This window comes from Mycteria americana, chromosome 8 (assembly GCF_035582795.1).
Source record: "Mycteria americana isolate JAX WOST 10 ecotype Jacksonville Zoo and Gardens chromosome 8, USCA_MyAme_1.0, whole genome shotgun sequence".
NCBI lineage: Eukaryota > Metazoa > Chordata > Aves > Ciconiiformes > Ciconiidae > Mycteria > Mycteria americana.
Genome location: NC_134372.1, coordinates 7753489 through 7780076, shown reverse-complemented (window position 1 = coordinate 7780076; position 26588 = coordinate 7753489). Strand labels below are relative to the sequence as shown.

Below are 26588 nucleotides of genomic sequence, written 5' to 3'. Positions count from 1 at the left end.
TTCAAAGGAAAAAAAAACCAAAAACAAAACCAACCCAATAACAGCAGCAAAAACACTTGTCGGCTTTATCCTCTCCAAACAAAACTCCTTCGGCAGGCTGCTCACCGTGAGGATTCAGGTTGCTCGGGGAGGTTCGCCAGACTCGGGACAAAACAGCTCCTGCGGCTCGTGCAGGGCTGTGCCCCTCGGCGGGACGGGACCTTCAGCCCAAAGGGCCTCTTTGCCCCCCAGGCGCAGGGTGGAGGGAGCCAGGCGCTCGGGGACCAGCCTGTCTCCTTTTATTGCCCCGGAGCAGATGGGCACCGCGCGGTCCCGCAGGGCTCTGGGGCCATCTCCCTGGCCGTGCCTCCCGGTGGCTCCCGGGGGGCTGCCCCTTCGGGCTGGCGGCTCTCGGCGCTGTGCCGGATCCCGTAGCCAAAGTAAATGAGGAAACCTGGGAGCGGGCAGAATGGGGGGGGGGGTTCTCTCTCTTCCCTCCCCTCCCAGCCACGAAGTTCCCACTCCTTTGGGCCACACATCAGAGGATGGGGTGCTCCTGCCACCCTTTGACATGGAAGTTCAGCATCTCCTCCATCCACCCACCACTGCTCTGCAGCCAGCATTAATGCCACGGGCTCTCAAACCACCTATGCTTCACCCAAAGAGGTTGCCACCAGCTCCAGGACCTTGAGGGTGGCCGGGCTTACCGATGGCCATCCAGAGCAGGTACCGCAGCCAGGCGGCTGCGCTGAGCCGGGCCATCAGGACGCTGTTGATGGTGATGCTGAGGAGCGGCAGGAAGGGCAGGCAGGGAACCTGCAGGGACCAAGCACAAGGCAACAGGGTCATGCCTTCACCCAGAGGCACCAACCAGCCCATGGGCAAGGTCTTCACAGCCCACTTGGGCTCTCTGCTGCGTTGGCTCATCGCCGACAGGCGAGGGGAAGCCCAGCCATTGGGCTGTGAGGCTTGGAGACCTAAGCTGGGACTGCAGCCTGTGCTGGAGGGGGATGCTCGTGGAGGGTGGTTGGGTTGACAGCTCCTGCACCGGGGCAGGAGGTGCTGTGGGATTTAAGGGGAGGCAGTAAACCACCAGCAAAACCAAACCAGGGTGTCAGGACTGGGTTTCTTTTTACTGAAGAGCAGCTCCGATTCGTGCCGCAGGCACTGGGCTCAGTGGGAGCTGCAGGAGGTGCCCCTGTGGCCTGCGAGACACGGGGTGAACAACCAGGCAGCCCTCACAGTCCCTATGGAGAACCCCGTGAGCCGCCTGATGCCTCCAACAGCGCTTTGTGCAACATGGATGCAGCAGGTCTGCCTGTCCTGAAGCAGAGGGAACACCTCCCGATGCAACGTAACCCTTTCCCCATGGGGCTGCGGCACTCGCCTCCTCTCCATTCCCCAGGTCCTCCTCCCTGGGGACGGTCCCCGAGAGCCAGGCTGTGTGCTCACCGTGAAGGATGCTCTCTCCCGGCTCTGAGGCTGCCTCCAGATGAGCAGAGCTGCCACCAGCATCCCCAGGAGAGGCAGAGCCAGAGCGGCGATGCACCAGGCACCCCCGGCCCGGAGGCAGGGCAGCCCGGCACTGCTCACCCAGCTCACGGCGCAGACCAGGGCGGCTGCGGAGGGACCACGGCAGCGTGTCAGGGCAGCGCTTCCCTGGGCTGAGCCCTTCCCTCTCCCGGGGTGCAGCACCCAAGGTTGCCATGGCGGGAGAGACAAAGGACAACCAGGGGACGGGGCTGGGTGGCTTGTCATGGTGGGTTTAGCTTTTCTCTCCAGACAGCCCTGGAAGCAGAGGGAGCGGGAGGTTTTCCGAGGCCCCAGCAGGTCAGCCAGCCGTGCGGCAGTCGGGAGAGGGCAGGAGGGAGCCAGGCAGGCCCTGCCTGCGTCCCGCTGCCGGGCGGTTTTCAGCGAGCAGGAACCTGCCAGCCTGTGCTACAGCAGCAATGTCGCCTGTGGGTCCCCCCCATGCCGGCTCCTCCATCCATCCATCCATCCATCCTCCTCCCAAGCCCATCCATCACGCCCGGGCGTACCTACGGCTGTCAGAGCCCAGGCCACCACAGCAGAAGAGCACGGGGTGGGATGTGGAGGCAGACGGAGGAGATCGTCCCACCAGAGCTGCACAGCCGGGACCTTCCCTGCAGGAGTGTCCTGAGTGCTGGGTTCAGGCTGATACCTGAGGAGCAGATACTGGACATCAAGGCACGTCAGCATGCACCTGCAGTGCACCAAGGCCAGTGCCTTGCCCCAGGCATGGCCACCAGCAGAAGCTGGGTGAGCCCCATCCCCTGTCCCCAGCAGTCTCACCTGAGCAGCAGCACACAGCCAGCCACCAGCGAGTAGGCCAGCAGCGTGCCGATGGACATCATGTCAACCAGGGCTTTCAGGTCGAAGAGGAGGGCCAGGAGAGCTGTGGGACGAAAAGCCCTTTCAGCCTCCCGGCAGAGCTGGCAGCACTGCTGCTGTGCCCATCTCAGCCATGCTCTCCTTCTGCCTCCCCAGGTCCCCTTGACACCCTCTGCAACAGGACTCAAGCACCTCGATGAGCTGGTGATGCTTCAGTCATTAGTGCAAAGCATCCTGCCACCTCCTGCCTGGCAGCTCAGAAAGGCTGAACTGGTGTCCGGGACAGCATCGAGGCCAAATGGTCCTCACCCACAGCGAGGAGACCTCTCTCTGGGTGGAGAGATATTGCTCAAACAGCTACTGGCAAGCTAGGGGGTCTGTGTTGTCCTGCTGAAAGAGGACATCCACCAAGCCCTGCTCAAGGTTAAGGAGTAACCCAATTGCTCACCCACCTGCCACTCCTCCAGACACCAGCGTTGCCACCACCGGGCACTGACGGCGACTAACTTTGGCCAGAGGTTTGAAGAGGAGCCCGTCTCGAGCCATTGCATACAGGATCCGTGGCATGGGGAACATGGAGCCCAGGAGGCTGCAGAGAGGGGAGGAGATGGGGGAGAAGAGGGCAGGAATCCAGGAGGTGTCATCCTGCCTTTTGCTCCTCCTTGGGTGCCAAGGGAAGCCCCGTTCATCTGTACAGTCCATGACCTTCTCAAGACCACGCTCACAAGACCATCACCTCCCTCACCATCAGATGAGGGACAGTATCAGGGAAGTGATGTCTGCAGGTCACCGGGAGCCCTGTGCACATCGAGACATCCCAGCCTGCTCCTGTGGTCACGGTGCCACCAAACACCTAACCACTTCTGCCAACTTCAGGCTATAAGTGGCATGCCAAGGGGTTTGGTTGCTCTCCTTGATCAGGAGAGGCTAGGCTGGGAGCAACGGGGTTTGTGAGCAAGGGCTGAGGGATTTTGGCCGAGCAGGGCAGTCAGAAGGAAGGGGTTGGGGATAGCTCCTGCATGTGTTACAGCTCCAATGCAACCTTGCTCTGAGCCACAGAGCTGCTGTCAGGGGCCGCCCCTCACCTGGTCGTCAGGGCGCACAGTGACCCCACAGCCACAGCATGCTTTGCACTGCTCCAGCCAACGTATTCAAAAGCCACTGGGAGTGGGCTCATGGTGTCCAGGAGGTAGTAGGGCATCATCAGGGTGAGGGCAGCAGACACCCCAAAGTACGCGAGGAAGCAGATGAGGAGGGAGAGGACGATGCCTATGGGGATGGATCTCTGCGGGTCCCTCACTTCTTCCCCTGGGGAGGACAAGCTCAGCTGTAAAAACAGATGCTCATGTAATATCTGGTATCCCCCCACAAGAGAGGACACAGAGGCCTTCCAGCAAGGACCACTAGACCTCCCAGGCTTCAAGGTTATGGGGATAGGGACTGTCTCTGCTCCAGGATTAGCCCAGTCATGCCACATGGACTCTTATAGTCCCTCCTCTGAGCGCGGAGGGCAGGAGAGAGCGGCTGCGGCACAGAGCCAGCAACGTGCCCATTCCCAGCCCAGCCCTACACCAGCTCCTGGGGCCGCGGGGACAAAGACTGCCACGGCCCCCCCCGCCTGCAGGGGAGGGTCCCGCCGGCATCTCTCCCCACCTCACCCATGGTAGCGATGCAGTCAAATCCAACAAAGGCATAGAAACAGGCAGAGGCTCCAGCCAAGATCCCGGTGAAACCGTAGGGCATGAAGCCTCCCACCCCAAAGGCACTGGTCATGTTGTCGGCCACGGACTGGTTCCTGGGAGGAGGAGGAAGAGTCAGGCAGTGCAGAGGGGTCAGTGCAATGGGGTGCCAGGATGGGGCCAGGCTGAACAGCCCATCCAACCTGCTCACCTCTCCAGCATCAACCCAGCAGGGCTTAGGACTTTGGCTCTTTGACACATTGCCAACAGGGCAGGGAGAAATGGGAGAAAGTGGGATTTCCTGGGATAACGTGTTAGGGGGATGACCCAGCCATCCCCATCGCCCGCTGAAGGCAGCGCAGGCAGAGTGGTGCCCCTCATACCAAGCCTCATGGGCAGCTGCCCGTGGCAGGTCATCCTCCCCGAGCTTCCAGTTGCTCAGGTTGCCTTTGATGAAGCCGCTCACTGTGACGAAGAGCAGGACAAGCACGTTGAGAGCTGTGAAGGCTTTGTTGACCGTGGTGGACTCCTTCACTCCAAAGGAAAGAAGTCCTGGGGACAAAAAGAGCAAAACTGGCCGAGCCCCCTGGTTGACACCACGCCCAGGGGAGACATTACTGGAGAGGGTGGAAAAGGGGGGACAGCGGTAGAGTCAGGAGGATCTGCAGATTTCCCCAGATTCCCCTTGTATTCCACATTCTTTGCTCAGGGAAATGGCAAAGCCTCAGAGGGGTCAGACCATCCTGAAGAGCCCATGGTGGGGTGAGGAGCTCATCCTACATGATGGAGAGTGGCACGGGGGGAGGCATCCTACCTGCCAGCAGGACCACCAGGCCAGCAGCAAAGGCATCCGGGTGCTCTGCCAGCCCCACAGAGCTCATGGCTGCGTGAGCACCCAAAAACCTCCCCATCTGCTTGCCGAGGATCTGGTCAAAGGTAGCGCTCCAGGCCCGGGCAACGCTGGCAGTACCTGGGGAGAGGTGGCAGCTGGGGCAGCGATGGTGGCCCTGTGGAGTCTGGGAATGACACCCAGCAAAGCCACCAATGCAAAGCAAAGGTGGAGGGATCAAAAGGGCCTTGTACCGATGACATAGGACAGCAGCAGATTCCACCCAGCAATGAACGCCCACAGCTCGCCCACTGTCACGTAGCTGTAGAGATAGGCAGACCCGGCCAGGGGCACACGGGCCCCAAATTCGGCGTAGCACAGCCCTGCCAGAGCAGACACCATGGCTGCAATCAGGAAAGAAAGGACGATGCTCGGGCCAGAGCTGGTCTTAGCCACTTCCCCTGCCAGGACGTAGACGCCAGCCCCCAGCGTGCTGCCCACTCCCAAGGCGACGAGGTCCATGGTGGAGAGGCAGCGGCGAAGGCTGGAGCCCTCCAAGCCGGCCGGGACTCGCTTTCTGCGGCAAAGCATCTTCGAAACAGAGAGCAGGCAGCCCCAGCACGGCATCTGCGGGAGAGGAAAGCAGCAGGCGTAAGGATGCTGCTGCCCCACGGGCACTGCCCTGGGGATGTGACCCAAACCCAGCCTGAACGTTTTCCTTGCAGCTCCCACCATCCACACGGTGCTTTCTGGACTCCCTGGGTGCTCCCTGTTTTCTGTCTCTGCCAGAAAAGCAGCCCATTTTGGAGCAAGATGGGGCTAAAGTGTCTGCTTTGCTCTCTCACCCCCGGTGAGAAGTGGAGCAACGCATGATTGGGGTTTGCTGGGCTGCATCCAATTTGTGTTATGGTGGGAGGGGAGAAGGACACCTGCTTGTCCCCCTGCCAGCTCAGAAAGTCCTATTGCTCCAGCAGCATCCCCAGCAGGGACGCACAGCCAGCATTGTCCCAGCTTTGACACTGACACTATTTGAAATGCAGAAACTGGGTGAGACAAAGAGGGATGGGAGATACTCTGCTCCTGGAGCAGCCGTTGGGCTTGAAGTGCACCAGGAAGGACCTATCTGCTCAGCCGAAGATGCTCTCACAGCACCCGTAACTGTGGGTCAACGGCGCAGCTCGACAGAGACTGGGTCCCCTGGGCCATCAGCCCCTACAGTAGTGCTGTGGCTTGCTCAGGTCACCGATGGGTATGTCAGCCCAGCAGAAACCCTGAATTGTGTGATATTTGTGCTTGGGGCGAGTGAGGTGCTTGGTATGGCACGCCTGAGATTTGTGTGCCTTCCCCCATCCTGCCCGTCCTTCCCCAGGAGCTCCCAGGACTGGAGAAAGGGGGGCTGCATGCCTCCACATCCACACGGTGCTGCCAGGACCTCCACGTTACCTCGCACCAAAGCAAAGTCCATGCTGCACGCTTCAAATCCCATAATCTGCTACTTACAGGGCCGGGGACCCGGCTGGAAACCCTGCCCACCGGCAGGTCCCAGACGCACCGGGGATCACCGGGCCATGCGGTCCCTGCTGCGGCGTGGAGCCCCGAGGGGACAGGGACCGCCCTGACCCACGGGATGGGGAGCTGTAAGCCCTTGTGGCACAGGGAGCCCCAGCCTCCAGGACAACTGCTGTGTCTCCTGGGGGCTGGAGAGCCCCTGCCCAAGGCCAGGCCAGCTGGGGCTGCCTTCCCACCCCCCCAGCAGCACCCACCCGCTGCACAACACCAGTCCCACCCAGGGCATCTCGCCCTGATGATTTTCCCTTCTTCTGCAAACGAACTACTTACTCCGGCTATCCTTCGGGGAAACTGCTCCAGCTGTGAGCTGATGGGGAGGACGAGCACCAGGCAGCCCCAGTTACGCTCTCCCCTTAAATCCCTTTTGGGAGCGCCCTGGCCCTCCTCCCACTGACCACCGCTCTGGGCTGCACAATGGGAAATCTATGCAGAAATATTTTTCCCACAACGCCTTCCAAATCATACACACAAGCCTGCAATGCTAATAGGCTCAGAGGCATTATTTAGGGAGTTTAATTAACATTTCAAAGTTGCCTGTGCAGGTGGAAGGGGGATCCCCTTCCCTCTGTCCCCACTCCCTCATCTCAGTCCGTGGAGCAGGTTTTGGAGGAAATCCAGGCGGAGAGGAGCAGAAACATGGCCAGGTCAGGATGCAGGGGTGCGTGCACCTACAGCTGTGATTGCACCCAGGTTGAGCTGTCCCTGGGGAACACAGAGGGAGGTCTGCAGGTCCAAGAATTGACTGCAGCAGCAAGGCAGAGAAGCACAGACCCAGCTCCATGGGATGTTTGCAGCAGCACATCCAGCTGTAGCTCCCAGAAGCAAAGCCCTGAGGCTGCCTGCACTTCCCCAGTGTTTGGACACCAAGACCCCAGTTGCTGCCCCATTGCATAGAGGCAGCAGCCTTTGATGAAGAAGAGAAGTACCCAAGCAGGCCAAGTGCAGCTTGTAGCAGAGCAGGCAGCAGCACCATCCATCATTGACCCATCCAGCCTTGCCCTGGGAGCAGGGCTGGGGCCGCAGCTCTCAGCCCAAGCAAAACTTGTGTCGTGGTTTAACCCCAGTCAGCAACTAAGCACGACACAGCTGCTCCCTCACTCTCCACCCCCAGCTGGGATGGGGGAGAGAATTGGGAAAAAAAAAGTAAAACCCATGGGTTGAGATAAAGACAGTTTAATAGGACAGCAGAGGAAGAGAAAATAATAATGATAAAAGAATGTACAAAACAAGTGATGCACAATGCAATTGCTCACCACCCGCTGACCAATGCCCATCCTATTCCCAAGCAGTGATCACTGGTCCCCAACCAACCCCCCCTCAGTTTCTATACTGCGCACGACACCATATGGTATGGAATAGCCCTTTGGGCAGTGTGGGTCAGCTGTCCTGGCTGTGCCCCCTCCCAGCTTCTTGTGCACCCGGCAGAGCATGGGAAGATGAAAAGTCCTTGACCAGTGCAAACACTACTTAGCAACAACTAAAACATCCCTGTGTTATCACATTATTCTCATACTAAATAAAAAACACAGCACTATACCAGCTACTAGGAAGAAAACTAATTCTATCCCAAACAAAACCAGGAGAACCTGCCCCATCCCAGCCCCGTTGGGGTTGCAAGGGTGCAACAAGACCTGAATACTCCTCCATAGGGCATGAAATGGGCACCAGGAATGACCCTGACACAGTGCCCCCCTCCTGGGGCACAGCCACAGGGGCTGAGCAGCAGAGTGCAAGCAGGGACTGGGGTGAGTCCGGGGCTGGGCTTAAATGGGGGCCCAGGGCTGTGTGGGTGAGGGCCCCAGGTGAGGCTGCTCAGGGCCAGTAAGGCATATAGGTGCCCTCAGGCCCCAGCACAACTGTTCCATAGGGCTGCTGCTAGTAGGGAGAGGGCATGGGGGAAGCTATGGTGTGATCTGGCTGGTCTTCAGCACCTTGGAAGAAGACCACCAAGTCTGGGCTCTGAGGAGAGGCTGGGAGCTAGTCTTCTGGGGTGATGAACTAACTTTGATTTCATTGTAGATAGTACTCAGGCTGAGTCTGCTTACAGTATTTGGGGACAAAAACCTCTTAGATGTAGTTCAGCACATCCTCTAGCCTTTAGCTTGCAAAGAGCAGAGGAAGGGGACATCAGCCAAGGAAGGATCTAGAGCACCTAAAGCGTAGGTGTATACTCTAACCACAAGCCTGTACTGGCTGTAGGGGACAGCCCCATGTCCCCAGTGCACCCTGTGAGCTGCCGGGCTAGCACCTCTGGGGCAGGGGGGCTCAGCACACCATGACACAGCCGGGGCACCGGGAGGAGAGCAGGGCTGTTGTCCTGCACTGCAGCACAGGGTGAACAAAGACGTGCTTGTCACCCACGCTGTCTCACATGAGCGAGGTCTTCAGACACCAACGCCAGCCCAAGGGAACATTGCCCTGAGGGAACAACAGGGCACAAAGGGGCAGCCGGTGCTAGCTGGCCATGAAGGTCTCCCCCTCCCAGGGTGCCTCCAGTTCCCTGGGGGGGCACAGCCCTGTGGCCACATGCCAGTCATCGGGCATGTCACACCCAGCCTGGGGTCCCTGCTACCTGGGACCACCATCTCCCAGGACAGGCAGGGCTGAGCGGCTCAGCTGCTTTGCAGCCCCAGAGAGATGCTCTAGCCAGCGGGTACCACCAGGGCTTGGTGGTCTGGAAGGTTACATGCCTGCAGCCTTCAACGTCTCGAGGGAGCCCGTGGTTTTATCTGCTCCTGCTGGTATCAGCCAGAGCACAGACAGCACTGCCCATGGCTCCTGGGGAGCCCCGCCAGCTCCTCCAGCCCTTCTGCAGCTTCTGTGCTGGCTGGTGCAAAGGGTGGTGGTAAAGAAGGAGCAGGGTTAACCCGGGCGAGGCAGGGAAGGAAGTGGCCTCGGGGCACTGCAGGCAGCAGCGCAGCCTGCCAGGAGCATCTCGGAGAGATGCATCTCCACCCATGCCTATGCTGCAAGGTCTTCTCATCCCTGTGTCTGCAGCACGGGAGGGAAGGTTGAGGGGGACAGCGAGCTGCCTCTCCTTAGCTCCCTGTGCCGGCTCGGCTCCTGCCCCACGGGTGCTCCTTGCAGAGCCCCAGCCAGCGCTTTCCCCCTTAAGCAGGTCCTGGGGGGCCAACCCCCCCCTTGGCTTTTGCAGAGAGAGTCAGGGATGGATGTTTCCCAACCACGACCAGGGAAGGGGGTGATTTGGTGCGGGCAAAGGTGGCTGGTGGCAGGACCAGCCTGGGAGGCAGCAGGGTACCTGCACCCCAATGTTCACCAGGAAACCAGGGCGGGGGGGGACGGAAGGGGGTGAAATTTCCGCAATTCGAATTGCAATCACCACCGCAATCGCCTTGCACTGCGCACGTCACCGCTGCTGGCATGCAGCCCCTGCACACACCAGTGGGGTTTTTCTGCCAAGTGACCCCCTTCCCCACACCCAGGCAGGGTGCTTCTGCGGGCGGCATCAGGTCCCCCTGCACCGTGGGCACCCAAAACTGGGTCTGGCACGGTGGCGAGGGTGGGAGTGCGGCCCTGACCCTGCTGCCATGGCAGGCGGGGACTGGAGCGCTCGTGAGCGGTGACGTCTCGCCAGGAGGAAACAGCTGCACGGCAAGGACGAGCGCACGGCCACAAGTACCGGTGGCCGGCTCTTCCCGCGAGCGCGTCCGGCCAGACCTCGGTGCTGCTCGTAAGTGTGCGCTGGCGTGCGGGGGGACCGTGCTGGCAGGCGAGGGGACGGTGCTGGTGTGCAAAGCCACCGCGATGGCGTGCGAGGGGAGGAAAGCCCTGGCCAGGCGGTGAGCTGCGCAAGCGGAGGCTCCCTCCAAGGGGTGGCTGCAGGGGGGATCCTTGTTTGTTTTTTTCTTTTTCTTTTTTCTGAAAAAGCCTTTTTAACAAAAACCTGGGGGACTGCACTGCCGGCGGGTGCTTTTTCGGGTGGGCACAGGCATTGCTGTGGGGCCCATGGGTGTGTCCCGGCCAGGATGCGCCTTTGTCTGTGCCCCGGCGCTGCGGCGACCGCGGAAACGCCCGTCCCTCCATGCAGGGGTCCGAGCTGGGCTCGGCGGGGAGGATCCCCCTGGTTTGGTACCCACCGAGTTTTGCACAGGCAAACGCACCGTACGACACCCCAGAGGCACGGAGCTCTAGAAGGACAGAAGGACTTTTTGGCGCTGGGGTGGGGCAGGGGACTTTGGGGACCTCCGTTGCCTCGCAGGGAGGATGGATGCCGCTCTTTTTAACCCGGCGAAGCTCCCTTTCTGCCCCGCGGGCCAGGCAACGGGCGGCGGGGCGATGGGTGTGCCATGGCCTTCACCATGTGCGGCCATGCCGGGAGAGCCCTGCCAAGCAGCGGGCTGCAAAAATAGCTGCCAGGCTCCTGGGGTGAAACCCCTGAGCCCAAAGCCGTGGTAGGGCTGTGGAGAGGCTGGCGGGGTGCACGCTGCCGGGGGTCCGCGGCTTTTTGGGAAGGGTGGGTCATTCTGCAGAGGGGACAGGCTGTGCACATCATTTAGGGTTTCTCATGGCACCTTCTGTCCAGGGACCCCCACAACCCAAATCCCTCCGTCATTTTGGGGGGACAGGTACATCGCCGTGCCTGGGCTCTGCAGCCTCCAGGTTTCTCCATGTGCCCCACGGATGCGGTGTGTTTGTCTGGGCATCCTCCCTGGATCGCCTGCTGGCAGGGCAAGAGCTGGGGCTGCTCCCCCAGCCTCTGCGGAGGTGTCAGCAGCGGTGGGGGACAGGGATGGGGCACTGCAGGGACAGGCTGGGGACTGGGTGTGGCCGGGGATTCTCCGCCACTGCTGAGATGAGTTGGGCGGTCTCAGCCCGGCCGCCGCACGCATGGAGCGAGGCAGGAGGGCTGTGCCACACAGGGCTTTCTCCATTCCCTGGAGGGTACGCAGCTTCACGTACAGGCTCCTGAGTGGCTTTAAAAGGCTGCATGGGCCGGGGGCTGGGATGCCCTGGCACCCACCCAGCACCCGGCCGCACTGCAGCCCCACTACGCACGGAGCGTGCGGGGGCTTTCCCACAGCCAGGAGCTGCGGGGAAGGACGGCCGAGGCTTGCAGCCTCCCCAGCTGAAACGGGAAGAGGAGGTGAAGGCAGCTCTGTTTTTCTGCAAAACTTACTTACTTCCCTCGGCAAGGATGCCCCGCACCCAAGTGGGGTGACCCAGCCGCAGCAATGGCTGTGGGGCTGGGTCTCCCCCTCCATGGGTGCTCTCACAGGGATGCGGGGCCAAGCCGTGGAAGTTCATACGATTTCTCCTGCTCGCTCCATGGCATGAAATGGAGCTCGGCTGGGGGCAGAAATGCCCCCAGGGCGGCCCCACTGCGCCTGGAGCTTTCCTGCAACGTGTCTCGGAGGGAGGGCGAGTGCTGGAGCTCAGCTGACGCTCAGTGGTTCATTCATGGCCGCGCTCCATTTTCCAGCTGTTTCTCTCCCTCCGTCAGCTTTCTCGGAGCAAATGGCGCTGTCTGGGGACTTTCTCGGGGGGGGCAGGGGGGGAGCCCACACCGCAGCGGGTTGCAGCTATAAATGGTGCCAGTGTTAGAAAACAACCTGCAAGTTACCCTGGAAACCCGACTGCATTTCCTGGGCTCCGCTGGGTGTGTGGGACTGATGGCAGCCTTGATTCGGTGCATGGAAACTCAGATAAAGCTGGTGGGACTTCACGGAGGCTGCCCAGCCCCGGAACTATGCAACGGGGCGTCCCCAGCAGCTGCTGAAGCTGGGATGGTGCCAGGGCTTGGGGGGCTGCAGGGAGCAGGGGGAGCATTGTGGGGTGCAGCAAGGAGGTCAGCCCCACGGAGGATGCTCGGCTCATTTCCACGTATTCAGTGCTTTCTTCCCCTCCCAGTTTCTCTCGGCGCTGGCAGGAAGCTGCGCGGGGGCCCATCTCCGCTGTCCCTGGCCTGTGGGGTCCCCAAGTCGGTGCCACATACCAAAGAACCTCAGTTCCAGTGACACAGGGTGGCTGCCGAAGCCCCTCTCCCTAAGCCTCCCCAGCAGCACCCGGCCATCGCCCTCCCGCGGGTACCGCACCCAGCGATGGTTGGCAGCAGCGCCCGAGGGAGGGAGCGAAGCCTCCCTTAACCAACGCGGCCCACAGAGAGGGGGCTTTGGCTCACGTCGGCTTTTCTGTTCCCTCCCGCAGCTTCTCCTTGCCCTTGCTCCGGTGATTTCCAGCTCAGGAAGCCATGGCACCCAAAGGAAAGGTAAAGGCGGCCCACACACGGTGGGGATGGGTACCGAGGGTGCCGCAGGGCAGACCCCAGAGCCGGGGCAGCGTCTCCGTTGTGCAGCAAGGATGGCGGTGACGTGCACGGGGCGCGATGCTGCCCAGAGCCCGTTTACATTCCTGCCTCTCCAGCCAGCGCCGTCTGGATGTGATGCAGATGGGGGAAGCGCTGGGGGGGGGAGAGCAGGGACAGCGAGGAGCAAAAATCCTTTTGGGACCACAGCGGGATGGGGGAGAGAAGTGGGGCTGTGGGAAGGGGAGGAGAAGAGACATTGCGCTGGGGATTTGGGCTTTTGCTGGAGAGAAATCCCGCTTGTGCCTGAGCCCGCTGCAAGGGGTGCAGCCCCGCTTTGGCCTCTCCCTCCCAGCCTGGATTTCTCCCCGCTCCGAGCGAGGGCTGGTGCAATGTGGCAGCTGGGTGAGCAGGTGCTCCCTCGCAGCCAGGAAAACATCTCGGCGTGGGTGGAAAACCCTGCCTCGGTGGGCAGCTGTGGCTGGCAGGGTACAGCCTGCCTCGGGGGTACAGCCTGCCTGCGCTGTGCTAGGCAGGGGAGGAGTCCGAGTCCAAAGCCTCCTTTCTCTGCTGCTCGGGGCCAGGCTCTGCTTTCCGTTCCCTCGAGAAATCAAGTAATCATTGCCTCAAGCCCAATTACCTGTGGCTTCCTGCCCAGCCGAGGGGGTGGTTGCCTCTGGGTGGGGAAACTGAGGCACAGCGCGGGTGAGCATCCCCCTTGCAGCGGTCCAGGACCCCGAGCAGCCGTGCAGTGGGAGAGAGCGAAGCCACGCTGGGAATTTTGCTTCTGCCCTCTCAGCTTCAGCCTGGATTATTTTTAGCTGGGAGGTCCCGGGCAGGCCGGGATGACTCAGAGGCTGGAGGCGGGGAGGCGGGGGGCCCCCGGCAGCTGAAATGGGGGATGGAAAGGGGGATGGGGGCGCGAGGAGGGCGCAGCAGGCAGGATGCTGTTTCCCTCCCGAGTGATGCTTCTGCAGCTCCCTGGGGCTCGTTCCCACAGGAGCGCAGGGAGCGTGGGGCAATGCACAGCACTGAGCCCCCCCCACGGCAGCGCTGCGGCAAGGCAGGCAGCTCGTTTTGCGATGGCTCAGCAGGCAGGAACACAGCCCTGCTCCTCCTCCCCATTTAGCCAGGGCCGACGTCTTGTGTCCCATCACCGCCCGTGCGACCCCAGCACCTTCCAGCCACCCTCATCGCCTCCTGCTGCCTCCAGGCACCTCCTTTGCCCTGCGACTCCTTATCTATGTCTCCGCAAGGCATGCGTGTGGGCAGCAGCTTGCACCGAGCCAGGAGGGTCTGGGAGCTGCCGGGAAGCGGGGCTAAATCCAGCTCTCCAGATGAATCACCTGCAATACGATCCGTCCCTGTGCCTGCCCGGCTCCCTCGAAGGGCAGCGTCTCCTCTTGCCCGACCTGGTCCCCACCACGTGGGACACCAGTGCCAGCAGCTCCTCCCGAGAGGGCCTGTGGGATGTGCCCAGCCTGGACTGGTTTCTCTCTGGAAAACGGGGGTACAGAGGCCAGCAGTGTGAGATGCACAATGGAGCTGTTGTGCCGCAGCGCTGGGATGGGACCCAGGGGAGTCACGGGTACCCCGTGTCCATCCCCTTGGGTTCATTCCTGGAGGCACTTGCTGGGTCAGGGATGCTGGCACTGGTGCTGCCTGCCTGATGCCCATCTTCTTTGGCGACATTTCACCTTTAGATGCCCACGCTGGCAACAGCCCTGGGCATTCATAGAGTTCTCTGGGATTTTAAACGAGCCCTGCAGCAGTTCCTGAGCAAAGAAGCTATGGGAGGTGTATGCACCCAGCTGGCCCATGGTACAAGCAGGGCCACGGGAGGATGCTCAGTTTCCCAGGGTGCTGACACAGCTGAGAGCCTGTCACGTGTGGAGGGGAAGCCCAGTCCCTGCTTTTTCCTGAGGTCTCTGTTTGGGGGTGTTGCTCCCGGGCTTCCCGTTTTGCAGCCTGGAGGTGCAGAGGAGCAGACAGAAGTGGATCATGCCAACCCCGGGATTTCTCAGGCTCCCAGGAAAGTCTTTCCCTGTATCCCGGATCTCTGCTCCAACCCCTCGCACCAGCCTGGGCCCTGCGGGAGCGCACGCCGGGGCAGGACAAGCTGTTGGCAGTTCTGGCACTTCCTCAGTGCTTTCCACTTAGCAGCCCATGATGATTTTGTGTCTGTAAATGTGTCTCCTCGCTTGGAGACCATGCAGAGCTTGGGCATCCTCAGCATCCGGAGGGTTTCCCTGCTCGCAACAGGCGGTAGGAAAATGACTTCCTTCATCGCTCCCAATCCACCCCCCCATAACTCCCTTCGGCCCGGCTGTGTTGCAGGGGGATCGCCCTGGTCCTTCCATGCCTTTCCCTGCGTTCAGGGTGTCCAACCCTGCTGTGGGGTCTCCCCTTTTCCTGCTGAACCCCCCAGATGGAGCTGGGAACCCAAATGTGCTCAAGAAACCTCCCTTCAAACCACCAGCTCTTGCTGGCACGGCGCGGAGGGTGGTATCCAGGGCAGAAGCAGCAGGGAGCAATGCCAGCGAGATACGAGAGGGAAGGCTGTGTACTGCAGTGACCCGGCATGCAAACAATATGCACGGCAGGAAGAGCAAACAGGAAAGGAAAGAGCTGAGGAGAAGAACAAGTGTTTATGTTTGAGGCTGAGTCTGCCTTCAGGCAGCCCCGAGCGGGAGCAGATCTCACCCCAACCCTGCTGAGCTTCGACTTTTCCTTCCCCCGTCCTGCTGGGGTCTGCTCCTTCCCCTTTCACCTTCTCGCCTCCTTTCCCCTAGGTCTACCGGGGGTCAGTGAAGGATTTCCCAGGCTTCGATGCCAGCCAGGATGCGGAGGCCTTGTACAATGCCATGAAGGGATTTGGTATGGATGCTCCTCCAGACTGTCACCCCAGGGCCACCCTCATGTCCCCTATTCCTTCAGTTGACCCTTGCATGGCTGGGCATCCTGCGTCGCCTCCCCTTTCAGCCGCCTGTCTGCTTTAGCAGCGTGCCAGGACCTCTCCTGGCTCCCCCTTCCTCCCAGGAGCCAGCTCGGCTCTGCTTCTCCTCCCGGCCCTGAGTCAGAAGCAGCTTTGGGCATGGCAAGACGGCTATGATGAGCCCCACCGTGGGGGGTGAGACCCAGCCATAGGGCTAAACACCACTGCCCGGCTTTCCCACAGGCAGCGACAAGGACGCCATCCTCGACCTCATCACGTCCAGGAGCAACAAGCAACGAGTGGAGATCTGCCAAGCCTACAAGTCCCTCTACGGGAAGGTAACAGCCAGAAACGCTGCCCAGCCCGTGCCCACACCACTCCCTGGCCGCACTCAGAGATGCTGTGGAGCAAACGGTCCCCCAGCCCCTTTCCTCCCCTCCACCAGGACCTCATCGCAGACCTCAAGTATGAGCTGACAGGGAAGTTTGAGCGGCTGATCGTGAGCCTGATGCGGCCCCCAGCTTACAGCGATGCCAAGGAGATCAAAGATGCCATCGCGGTAAGGGGTGGGCAGCCCCCCCGGGACCCCTCCAAGGACGTCCCGGCCGGCTCCGCCATTCATGGGGCTGCGTCTCTGCCCACAGGGCATTGGCACGGATGAGAAGTGCCTTATCGAGATCCTCGCCTCCCGCACCAACCAGGAGATCCACGACCTGGTGGCCGCCTACAAAGACGGTGAGGGCTGGGGAAGGGCAGGGGCTGCCCTGTGTCCCCTCGAGCCAGGACAAGGGGCAGAGTTAAGGGGATCCAGCTCTCCAGGCTCTGACCTCTCCCTCTTCCACCAGCCTACGAGAGAGACCTGGAGGCTGACATAGTTGGAGACACATCGGGCCACTTCAAGAAGATGCTTGTCGTTCTGCTTCAGGTATGTCCGTCTGTCCAGCGTCCACAGGCGGTGGGTGCCTCAGCCCGGCAGGGCTGAGCCTGTCTCTGTCCCGCAGGGCACGAGGGAGGAGGATGACGTGGTGAGCGAGGACCTGGTGGAGCAGGATGCCAAGGTGAGGCTTGGCAGGTGGCTGGGATGGGTGGCATCCAGGCAGGGACGGGGGCTGGTGGCACTGGGACCATGCAGACCTAGGGCTGTGAAGGGTGGGTGGGTGCTGAGGGCGCCCGTGCTTGGGCAGAGCCCCACGTGAGCAGCACCCTGGCTCAGGCTCTGCCACCTTTCCCATCCCGCAAGGACCTGCTGGAAGCTGGCGAGATGAAATGGGGCACGGACGAGGCCCAGTTCATCTACATCCTTGGCCGGCGAAGCAAGCAGCACCTCCGCCTGGGTGAGCATCTCCTGCGAGCTTGGGGCTGGGCTCGAAGGTATCTTGGCAGCTTCTCCAGGCATCATCTCACTCTCGTCCCGCAGTCTTTGACGAGTACCTGAAGATTTCTGGGAAGCCAATTGAGAGGAGCATCCGGGGAGAGCTCTCCGGCGACTTCGAGAAGCTGATGCTGGCCGTGGGTACGTCAGCCCCTGTGTGGGGGGTGATGCGAAAACATGCTGCTGGCCTTGCTGCTGTGGAAGGGCTCAGCGCAAGAGCCAGTGGGGTCAGGGTTGCGGCTGTGCCTGGTTTTAGGGAGCTCAGGGAGGCTCCTTCAGGGCTGAATGTGGTGCCCGAGGGGCATGGGTGCTCAGAGGCTGGGGTGCTGGCGAAGCTGGGTGACAGCATCCCTCACCATGCCTCTATTTCCCCGCAGTTAAGTGCATCAGAAGCACTGCAGAGTATTTTGCTGAAAGGCTCTACAAGGCCATGAAGGTAAGTGGATCATCTCTTCTTCAGGGGGTCCCCCTGCAGTGTCACGGGGAGCCAGCCGGAGGACGGGTCCCCTTGCCGCGGGGTGCTGCTGGAGGGCAGGTTGATGCAGGTCCATGAAGACAGGACCTATGTGACCTGGGGTCTCTGCTCTTCCCTCCAAATGAGTTATTCCTTCAGACCCAGGGCTGGGTAGAAATCTGATAGAGGATCCCAAATGTGACGGGCTGAGCAGGGTTGCTTGGCCATCCCAGGCTTGATGCGGGGACTCCTCCGTTGCAGGGGCTGGGCACGAGAGACAACACGCTGATCCGCATCATGGTGTCCCGCAGCGAGATTGACATGCTGGACATCCGGGAGGTGTTCAGGACCAAGTATGAGAAATCTCTCTACAACATGATAAAGGTAAGTGCTGGGGGTCCCTGGTCACCCTCCGAGCAGCTGCTAGTGCTGCCTCCCTCGTGATGCCAGCACCCATGGGAGGGCTGAGCCCCGTCCCAGCCACCCTGTGCCGGGTGTCCATCTCTGGCTCAGGGAGACCCTTCTCCACGCGCCCATCCCGTGGCACTACCTTGACCCTCCCTGCCACATGGTTCTCCATCTCCGTCTGTCTTTCCAGGAGGACACCTCTGGGGAGTACAAGAAGGCGCTGCTGAAGCTGTGCGGAGGGGATGATGAGTAAGACCCCCTGTTTGTCCCTCTTCATCCACTTGGTGCGGGGTACAAATCTCCGGGTCAGAGCCTGGTGGAGCACCTGGACTGGCAGCACCTGCAGTGACAGCGGTTCGGTACGGGGGCCCCTGCGGCCCCTCTGCATGGCCAACCACGATGCCATGGTCCTTTCTTGGCACGTAGCAGCCCCACAGGGCAGAGACAAACACCTGGAGGGAAGATGCCCCGGTGGGGGCGGTTGGGATTTACCACCCACTTCCCCCCATTCCCACCCAGCCCCATAGCAAGCACCCGGCTCCTGCCCCCATGCCCGGCACCCGGTGGGTACAAAACACCCCCCGAGGAGGGGCAGGATGGGGCGCGGGGCCGGGCGGGGGGTCGCTGCTGGTGGGGCGCAGGGTCCCCACGGCTCACTGTCCCCTGTCCTTGCCCTCCCGTTGCAGTGCTGCAGGTGAGTTCTTCCCCGAGGCGGCGCAGGTGGCCTATCGGATGTGGGAGCTTAGCGCGGTGGCCAAAGTAGAGGTCAGCACCCCCCAGCCCCCCGCACCCCCACTCTGCTCCCTGCCAGCTTGGGACCCCCGGCTGCTCCTCTGTGCCGCGGGGCATGGCCAGCCCCGCACCTCCGCTCTGCCTCTCGCTCCGCGGCTTCTCTTGACGCCATTCTCCAGTTCTGGGGCACAAGGTTGGCGGGACGTAACCCCGGCAGGGCTGGCCGTCCCCCGCGGGCTCCACTAACCCCCTCCTCTGAGGCCTCCCTCCCTCGGGCTGGCAGGCCCTGCATGTCTGTACAACGCATCACGTGCAGCCCTGGCTCCGGTGCCCGCTGGAGACCTCCTGGTCCCTGGGGCAGCCCACCCCAATGCCAAGGCTGGCTGGGGCACGGCCGTGCCATGGGGAGCCAGGACACCGCATGCAGCCGGAGGCACCCGCAAAAGGGTGCTTTGGGATGTGCAGAAAAGGCACCCTGAGCCCTACGTGCATGGGGAGGGCAGGGATGTGCTGGGAGCTGTAAGGACGCAGGAGGGTAAAATTACAGGGCAGGAGCGGGCACCCTTTCGGCGACTCCTCTTCTGGCTCTCAGCTGATGCAGCCAGCCCCGGCCGAGGTGTCCCAGCGCTAGGGGAGGCGGGTATAACACCCAGCAGGACACCAAGGCTCCAGGGACTGTCTGTGGCTGTCTTCTCCCCGCTCTCTGCTGGCCTGGCTATGGTTTGCCCCTTGATGGAAGGGGTGACAGTGGCGGCGACATACTCACTGACCCCAGGTGCTTGCACTAACACAAGAGCTGCTTTGGCCTCGGCTTGCCGGGTGGTACCTGCCTTTTCTCCCTCCCTCCCTCCCTTCCTTCCTCTCTCCCTCCCTCCCTCTCTCCATCCCTCCCTCTCTCCATCCCTCCCTCCAACCCACCCAGCTGGGGGATGAATCCAAACCCCTCTGTGCATCCACAGCTGCGAGGAACCGTGCAGCCCGCAGGAAGCTTCAACGATGACGGGGACGCGCAGGTGCTGAGGAAGGCGATGAAGGGCTTGGGTAAGCAGGGGCCACGTGCCCAGCCCCTTCCTGCTGCTCCTCAACAGCTCCTGGGGCAGAAAACCCACCCTGGCCCACGCAGGGCTGCGTGAAAGCCCCGGGGGGAATAAAGAGACGGTTTTGGAGCTGTGGGAGCTCTCCCTTCCCCACCTCCCCAGTTTGTGGGGGTGGGGGTGGCGATGTGCTGCAGTCAGGGGTGACACGGTGTGGCTCTGCTGGCCCCCTTGGCTCTCCCCAGCATCACTGTTGTCATTGCAGGCACGGACGAAGGGGCCATCATCGAGGTGGTGACACAGAGGAGCAATGCCCAGAGGCAGCAGATCCTAAAGGCTTACAAGGCTCACTACGGCAGGGTACTGCCAGCCCCCACTCCCACCCTGCTCCTTCCTTCTGCCCGCGTCCTGTCCCCTCCCACGCGGAGATCTGCCCCTCGCTGAAAAAAATCCTGCCCAGGGAGCGGTGGGCAGCCAGGAGACCCCGATTTGTCCTGGCACGACTCCCCGCAGGAAGACCAAGTTGTCAAAGCAGCCTCCTCCTCTGGGTGCACCACCAGCCCGAGGGGAGGGTGTCCCTTCCCCTTCGCTTGCCCCGTCCTCGGTCCCGCACAGAGGACTCCAGAGCCAGGATCTCCCCAGAGCCACCCCCCAAAATGTGACCTTAAACCACCCCAAAGGTCTTCCCAGATGTCTCCCGCGTCCACGCTCTCCTCCCCTGTTTTCTCCCCGGTGTTGCCTCGGCTGGTCCGTCCCTGCGGAAGGAGCCGGGGGCTGAACCTTCAAATGCTTTTGCAGGACCTGATGGCAGACCTGAAATCTGAGCTGTCAGGCAGCTTGGCCAAGCTGATCCTCGGGCTCATGCTGACGCCACCGCAGTACGATGCCAAGCAGCTGAGGAAGGCCATAGAGGTAACTGCCACATCGGTGGTATCAGCTTCAGCGTGTGAGGACGAGGCGGTTTTCGCTGTGGTTGTACCCACACTGCCGGCGGCCCAGGGCTGTGAGCGCACCCCAGCTTCACACGCCCCCAGGCTCTCGTCTCCTACAGAGAAGGAAAGCAGAGCAGAAAGCACCAGGACAAAGACCTGGTTTGCACTCAAGACCTGCTGGGAGCCCAGTTTGGCCTCTTTCCAGCCCAGCACGCTCTAGCCAGCTTGTACACAAAGCCTCTCAGGGAGGTCTCATCCCACACTGCTTTACAGAGCATCTCCACGTTGCAGGAGCAGTGCCCTGCCAGGCGCAGGCAGCCACAGGAGACCCAGGGTAGGGGCAAACCAGTGGCGTGCAGCACTATACACCAGTCACACCAGTTGGGACCCCACTAGCAGCACACTTGGACACTTTTGTGCTGGTTTCTACCAGCCCTTGGGGCCATTTGCTGGACATGGACTTCTGGCACGTGGTAGCCCTGGGATTAGAGCAGCCCCTCCTTGCCTGGCACTGGTGGGGCGATGCTGTCATGTCCCCGTCCAGCGCTGGCACCCGCAGCACCCCACCACGCCGCTCTCTTCCAGGGGGCCGGCACAGACGAGAGCGTCCTCATCGAAATCATGGCCACGCGGAACAACCAGGAGATTGCAGCTATCAACAAGGCGTATCAGGAAGGTACGGCACAGGAGGGATGCGGGGAGCACCCATGTCCTGGGCACAGACCACGTTTAACGCTGTACGAGGCCCCTTCCAGAGCTCAGGGTACAATTTTTGTCTCTGGGTTGGGTCCATGGCTTGGTGCTGTGAAGGTCTGTTAGTCCCTCCAGGCAAGAGCACCTCTTCCCCAGGTCCAACACCTTATTAAAGAGAACTGGAAACCTGGGATGAGGCTGGCAGGAGTCCTCAAATCCATCCTGTGGTTTCTCACACCCCCAGACCCTGCACTTCTCTTTCCTTTCCATCCATGCCCCCTTCTCCCTCGGGAACAAGAGCTGCAAGCTCCAGGTTAAATCCCCAGCCTCTTCTGCCCCAGAGAGCCCGGGGTTTTAAACAGATGGTTACCCCCAGCAGAGCGCTGGTCCTGGCCTCTCTCCATGTCACGGTGACATGCCCCAGCTCTGCCACCAACGTCTCCTCCCCTGAGAGCTCTTTTGCAGTGGTCCCTTTCCCTCGGGAGCACCTAGAGCAAGAGGCTGTGCTCGTGCCCAGGGCATTAGAGCTGCTGGGGTGATCCCCTCCTCCCCAGGCCTGAAAACAGCAGATGGAGGCATCTGCTTCAGCCGTGCAAAGGCTGGAGGATGGCCACCACCATCTGTGGTCCCCATGGGGATCACAGGCACAACAGGCACTGGTGGGTGGGAAGCAGAGCTGAAGGCAGGGCGCAGGGCTCAGCCGTCTGCCTTCTCCACAGCCTACCACAAGCGCCTGGAAGATGACCTGAGCTCCGACACATCAGGGCATTTCAAGAGGATTCTCGTCTCCCTGGCTCTGGTAAGGGCGGCTCTCTCGCTGGGGATTGTCCCCTCCCTGCTGCGGGCAGCGGTGGGAGTCTGTGAGGATGGTGGCTATGGAGAAGAAAGAGCATCACTGCCTGGCTGGGCAGCGCTGCTGGACCCTGTCTGCCGTCCCCTCACTTGGGGCTCTCCTGGGAGATGTCCTCTCCCCGGCTCCATGATTTTTGTATTTAACCACAGGGCAACCGCGACGAAGGACCAGAGAACCTCACACAGGCGCATGAAGATGCCAAGGTAAGAACCGTACTGGCAGTGCTTGTTACAGGCTCTGCATTAAAAAAAAAAGAGGATGTTGCATCCCCTGCTCTGGAAATGGCATCCTCGGGGAAGCAAATGCTGCTGGGGCAGGGTCTCTGTAAGCAGGGGGAGATGCCAGGTGAAGTGACACCCTTGGAGGTAAAGCTCCCAGGCCTGATTTCTGATGCCCTGGGCTCTGCTGCTCCACGCACGGGGAAGCTGCAAACCATGAGAGCAGCCCCGAGGTCCAGCCCCGGGGAGCTCCCAGACGGGGGTTGCAGCATTTCTTGTGCAGAACTGCCACTTTGGGGTCCGGCAACACACACTGCTGCTGAAATCTGGCACTTGAGCTTCAAAGGCAGCTTTGGGCTGGTCTGCAGGAGCCCCCCACCTCTTCGTGTTGTGCATGAGGCAGCCCTGAAGCCTAAGCTGCTTTTCACTCTGCCAGCGTGCCAGCATGCCAGCCCCAGCCCTCAAACCATTGCCTCATCTGTACTGGGCTGTGGTGAGCCGGGACTGGAGGGGGAAGGCTGAGCAGCCAGAAATGGTGCAGGGGGGGTGCTGGGGCCCCGTTGCCTGGCTCAGCTCCTGGTCCCAGGAGACCTGCGATCCTCGGGCTTGTGCACCTTGGCCTCCTGCTCCTTTGGGCCAAGTCTTTTCTGAAAGGGGCCTGGAAGCTCGGTGCGGGGCCAAACGCAAGCTCTCGCTCGGCTGTCCTGCCCCAGCACCGCTTGCTCCAACGCATGCCGGCAGCACGCAGACGCGCAGCTCTCCCAGCAGGGCCGCTGCCGGCAGAGGGAGCGGATGCTGCGCTGCCCGCGCCCCGCCGCATGCACTGCCGCTCGCCTTGACCTGCTGCAGAGAAAGAGAGAGCCAGGGGTGACAAACACAGGGACGAGCCAGCCGGGTGGCAGCTGGCCTGGCACCGCACTGTATTTTGTCAGCAAAGCTGCCCTTCCCCTCCTCCCGCTGCCTGCGCCCGGCAGAGGTGGGCAGGCTGGTGTGAGCCAGCCTGGGACCAGGCACGGATGCTCCCCAAGGAGCAACGGGCTGGGACCTAAGCCCCAGGGTGGGGGGCTCACTTTGCTTGGCTTTGGCCACCCCCCTGTCCCAGCTAGCGGTGTAGGGGCTAAACTGGAGGAGGACACAGGTCCTAAGATCAGGGCCACTCGCAGGGAAGCAGGGGAGCTGGAGACCAGGTCATTTTGGGGGATTTTGCTAGACTTCCCTCGCTTTGTCAGGGAAGGATAAAGGTTGAGCAGCACCTTCTGACCCTGTTGTCTTCCTGTCTCTCTCTTTCTCTCCACCAGGTTGTTGCTGAGACCCTGGTGAGTGCCTGCCCTTTCGCTCCTCAGCCTTCTGCATGTTTGAGGGGATGCTGCGGTCCTCGGGTGCAGGGCTGGGGCCAGGAATAGCAGCACCACGTGTCGGGCTCCTCTGACCGCATGGGCTGTGCTCGCTTGCTTGGGGCTCCAGGGTCCTTGCATCAGGATGGGTGGCAAGGGGACAGATGAGACCTGCACTAGGGCAGGAGAGAGAGAAAGCCACCTTCCTGGCCTCGGGAGGGCTGGGGACCAATCCTGCCCGCTGCCTGCATGCAGGACCCGTGTTCCTGGCAGCGTGGGACTCAGGGCTGGCTTCCCTGGCTTACCAAAAGTGGGAATTGGGGAAGGGGAGACTTTCTGCTGCAATAGCCTGATGGATGTGATGAGTACAGCCTCCCCGCTGAGCCCCACAGCAGGGGTGGCAGCCGTTTGAGCTGTAGGCAGCACTGCTGCAGCCCAGGGTGTAGGCTGGCTCCTGTGTCTGGCAGCTCTGAATTCCCTGTTCAATATTGGTCACCCCCAAAACACCATCCCCCAAAAGACAAAAAAAGTCTTAACCATGAGCATTGCACAGCTTTTTTCATAAAAACCGGAAACCATCTTTTCTCAGACGTAGTGTGAGTGTGCAGCTGTGCACCCTCACATCCATGCATAAGAAATGCCTTTTCTGGCAAAAAAAAAAGCTATTTTCCTGCTCATGAGAGGCCACTCCCTTTGCAGAGGGTGTTCAGGACTGGCTGTCCCAGGAAGAGCTGTTCGACATCTTTGCCCCTCTCCGCTACGCCCGTCCCCCTGTCCCCCTCTTCACTCTCAGTTGCTCTTTCAGAAACTTGCTGACGTCTCCAGCAATGACTCCAGCGAATCCCTGGAGACTCGCTTCCTCAGCATCCTCTGCACCCGCAGCTACCCCCACCTCCGCAGAGGTAGGACCATGTTTCTCTGTCACTGCTGGACCCTCAGCTGCGACACAAGTGCTTTGATTTGGGCTGGAAGGGACTGCTGGGCAGCAGGAGGTTGGGGTGGCCCTGCTTCCCCAGTGGTGGGAGGAGATGGCATTTGGGGTGGCTGGTTGAGGTCACCCAAGCCTGCTGCGGTCCCATCTGGTCCAGAAGTCTCCATGGTTGAGGCTCGGGTCTCCTGGGTGCCCGGGGCTGGGATAGAGCGGCTCGGCAGTGACCCTCTCCTCTCCCCCATCCCCAGTGTTTCAGGAGTTCATCAAAATGACCAACCACGACGTGGAGCATGCCATCAGGAAGCGGATGTCGGGAGACGTGAGGGACGCCTTCTTGGCCATCGGTCAGTGCCTGGCGGGTGCTCCCTCGGGGCCGGGCTCCCTGGAAGGCAGGCAGCCCCTTCGCCTGCCTCTGCCAAGGCAACGTGAGGGCAGATTCCTGCTGCCTTTGGGCCATGGAGACTCCCAGCACGGCGTGGGGTCAGGGCATTTATAGGGCATCCTATGGGGCCAAGCCTGCACCCTGTACCAAGGAGGGTCTGCAGCTGACCCAATGGGTGGCAGAGCTCCTTGCTGCGACGTGTCCCCTGGGTGCCGTGAGCCAGGAGCCCACTTTCTCTCCCCTCTGTGTGTTGCAGTCCGAAGCGTGAAGAACAAGCCGGCCTTCTTCGCTGACAAGCTCTACAAGTCCATGAAGGTGCAGAGGGGCTCTCCTGGGGCTGGGCTGTGGGAGGGGGCTACGGTGGGCAGACACCCTTTGGGACTCTCTGACTTAACCCCGCAGCAGCAATGGGGTTTGGCCTCCGGCTGTCCCCAACAGAGCAGTGCAGGGCTGAGCTCAAATACTGCATCAGCTTTCTGGGGTTAGCAGGGACACAGCAGGCTTGTGTCTTGCCAGCAGTAGGCCCAGCACATGTCCAAGGGGAGATCCGTAGCTTGGACTGTGCTGGAGATGCTGGGAGGGTCCCTGAGCCCCAGTCCCTCCGGCGTTATTTGTTCAAGCTCCCCTTTGCAGGGTGCCGGCACGGATGAGAGGACCCTCACCCGGATCATGATTTCCCGGAGCGAGATCGACCTGTTGAACATCCGGGACAACTTCATAGACCTGTTTGACAAATCGCTGCACCACATGATCGAGGTGAGGGGACGTGGATGTCCCTCTCTGGTTTGTCACCTTGTCTGGCTAAGCACTGGCCGTGAGCCCTGCAGGGACCCATGCCATGAGCGGCACAGGGGCTGAGCATCGCCTGGGGAGGGGGAACCTGCCCAGCCAGCCCCGGCGCTGGCAGGTCTGGCTGTAGAGGGGACGTGCCGACATCTTCCGCCGCTGCGTGGGATGCCTGCAGGGTGGCCAGGGCATGGAGCTATGCCTTCCCCGTGCCCAGCGCCTTGAACTGGGCTTCTCCCGGGCAGGCACCAGTAGGCAGTTCTCTGACACGGGTCTCCCTCTTGCAGAAGGACACCTCTGGTGACTACCGCAAGGCTCTGCTGGCCCTGTGCGGGGGGGAGGACTAGGCGGCCACGGGAGCCCCTTCTTCGTGTCTGAGCCAGCACACGCGCACCCACCGCCTTGATGTCACTGCAGCTTCGGGGGCTTCGGGGGACGCTCGGTTCCCTGCAGAGGACGACTCACTTTGCGCTGGAAAGCAGCACCACATTGCAAGCGGGGGAGTCTCGGGGAGGGGAGCAGAGGAGTCTGGGCAGGGGGATTATTGTCTGTCTTGGTGCAAAATAATTCATACCCAAACATGCCACTAACCCAGGATGGAAAAGACAATTTTAAATCTCTTAAATAAAACCCTACTGTTGCTGACCCTGGGGCAAGAGCGGTCGATTTATTGGGGCAGGGTTGGTTGGGACTGAGCCCCTGCTGAGGAGTCGTAGTGTCTCCTTGCTCCTGCAGGCAAATGCAGGCAGGAGCCCTGCCCCAGCCCCTGGGAGGGCCCTGGAGACCCCGAAGCCCCTCTGAGCAGCACCGCAGGGTCCCCCACTGCTGAGAAAGGGGCTGGAAACGCGTCTGGG

The 26588-nt window shown here is 61.3% G+C and overlaps 2 protein-coding genes across 4 annotated transcripts; one reads left to right on the top strand and one right to left on the bottom strand.

Annotated features, from left to right (window-relative positions):
- Window positions 1-114: 114 nt before the first annotated feature.
- Window positions 115-5466, bottom strand: LOC142414106 (cationic amino acid transporter 2-like). Its single transcript, XM_075511006.1, has 12 exons — window positions 5094-5466; window positions 4825-4980; window positions 4394-4562; window positions 3990-4126; window positions 3417-3639; window positions 2784-2920; window positions 2293-2395; window positions 2019-2161; window positions 1432-1598; window positions 687-795; window positions 347-433; window positions 115-275 (listed from the first exon to the last, which is right to left on the bottom strand). Exons 1-12 carry the CDS (start codon window positions 5464-5466, stop codon window positions 115-117), a joined length of 1965 nt encoding a protein of 654 aa, XP_075367121.1.
- Window positions 5467-9955: 4489 nt separating this feature from the next.
- Window positions 9956-26379, top strand: ANXA6 (annexin A6). Of its 3 annotated transcripts, none has more exons than XM_075509502.1 (25): window positions 9959-10099; window positions 12574-12634; window positions 15463-15547; window positions 15849-15943; window positions 16051-16164; window positions 16250-16340; window positions 16451-16530; window positions 16607-16663; window positions 16846-16939; window positions 17023-17118; window positions 17355-17413; window positions 17693-17815; window positions 18030-18088; window positions 18526-18604; window positions 19531-19612; window positions 19871-19965; window positions 20404-20517; window positions 21123-21213; window positions 21950-22029; window positions 22233-22286; window positions 24441-24537; window positions 24815-24910; window positions 25205-25263; window positions 25582-25704; window positions 26022-26379. In XM_075509502.1, exons 2-25 carry the CDS (start codon window positions 12617-12619, stop codon window positions 26079-26081), a joined length of 2001 nt encoding a protein of 666 aa, XP_075365617.1. In that variant the 5' UTR covers window positions 9959-10099; window positions 12574-12616; the 3' UTR covers window positions 26082-26379. The 3 variants fall into 3 exon arrangements, with proteins under 3 accessions (XP_075365618.1, XP_075365617.1, XP_075365616.1); XM_075509501.1 differs by having other exon boundaries at window positions 22233-22304; XM_075509503.1 differs by lacking the exons at window positions 24441-24537; window positions 24815-24910; window positions 25205-25263; window positions 25582-25704; window positions 26022-26379 and adding an exon at window positions 23600-23719 and having other exon boundaries at window positions 9956-10099.
- The last annotated feature ends 209 nt before the right edge of the window (window positions 26380-26588 follow it).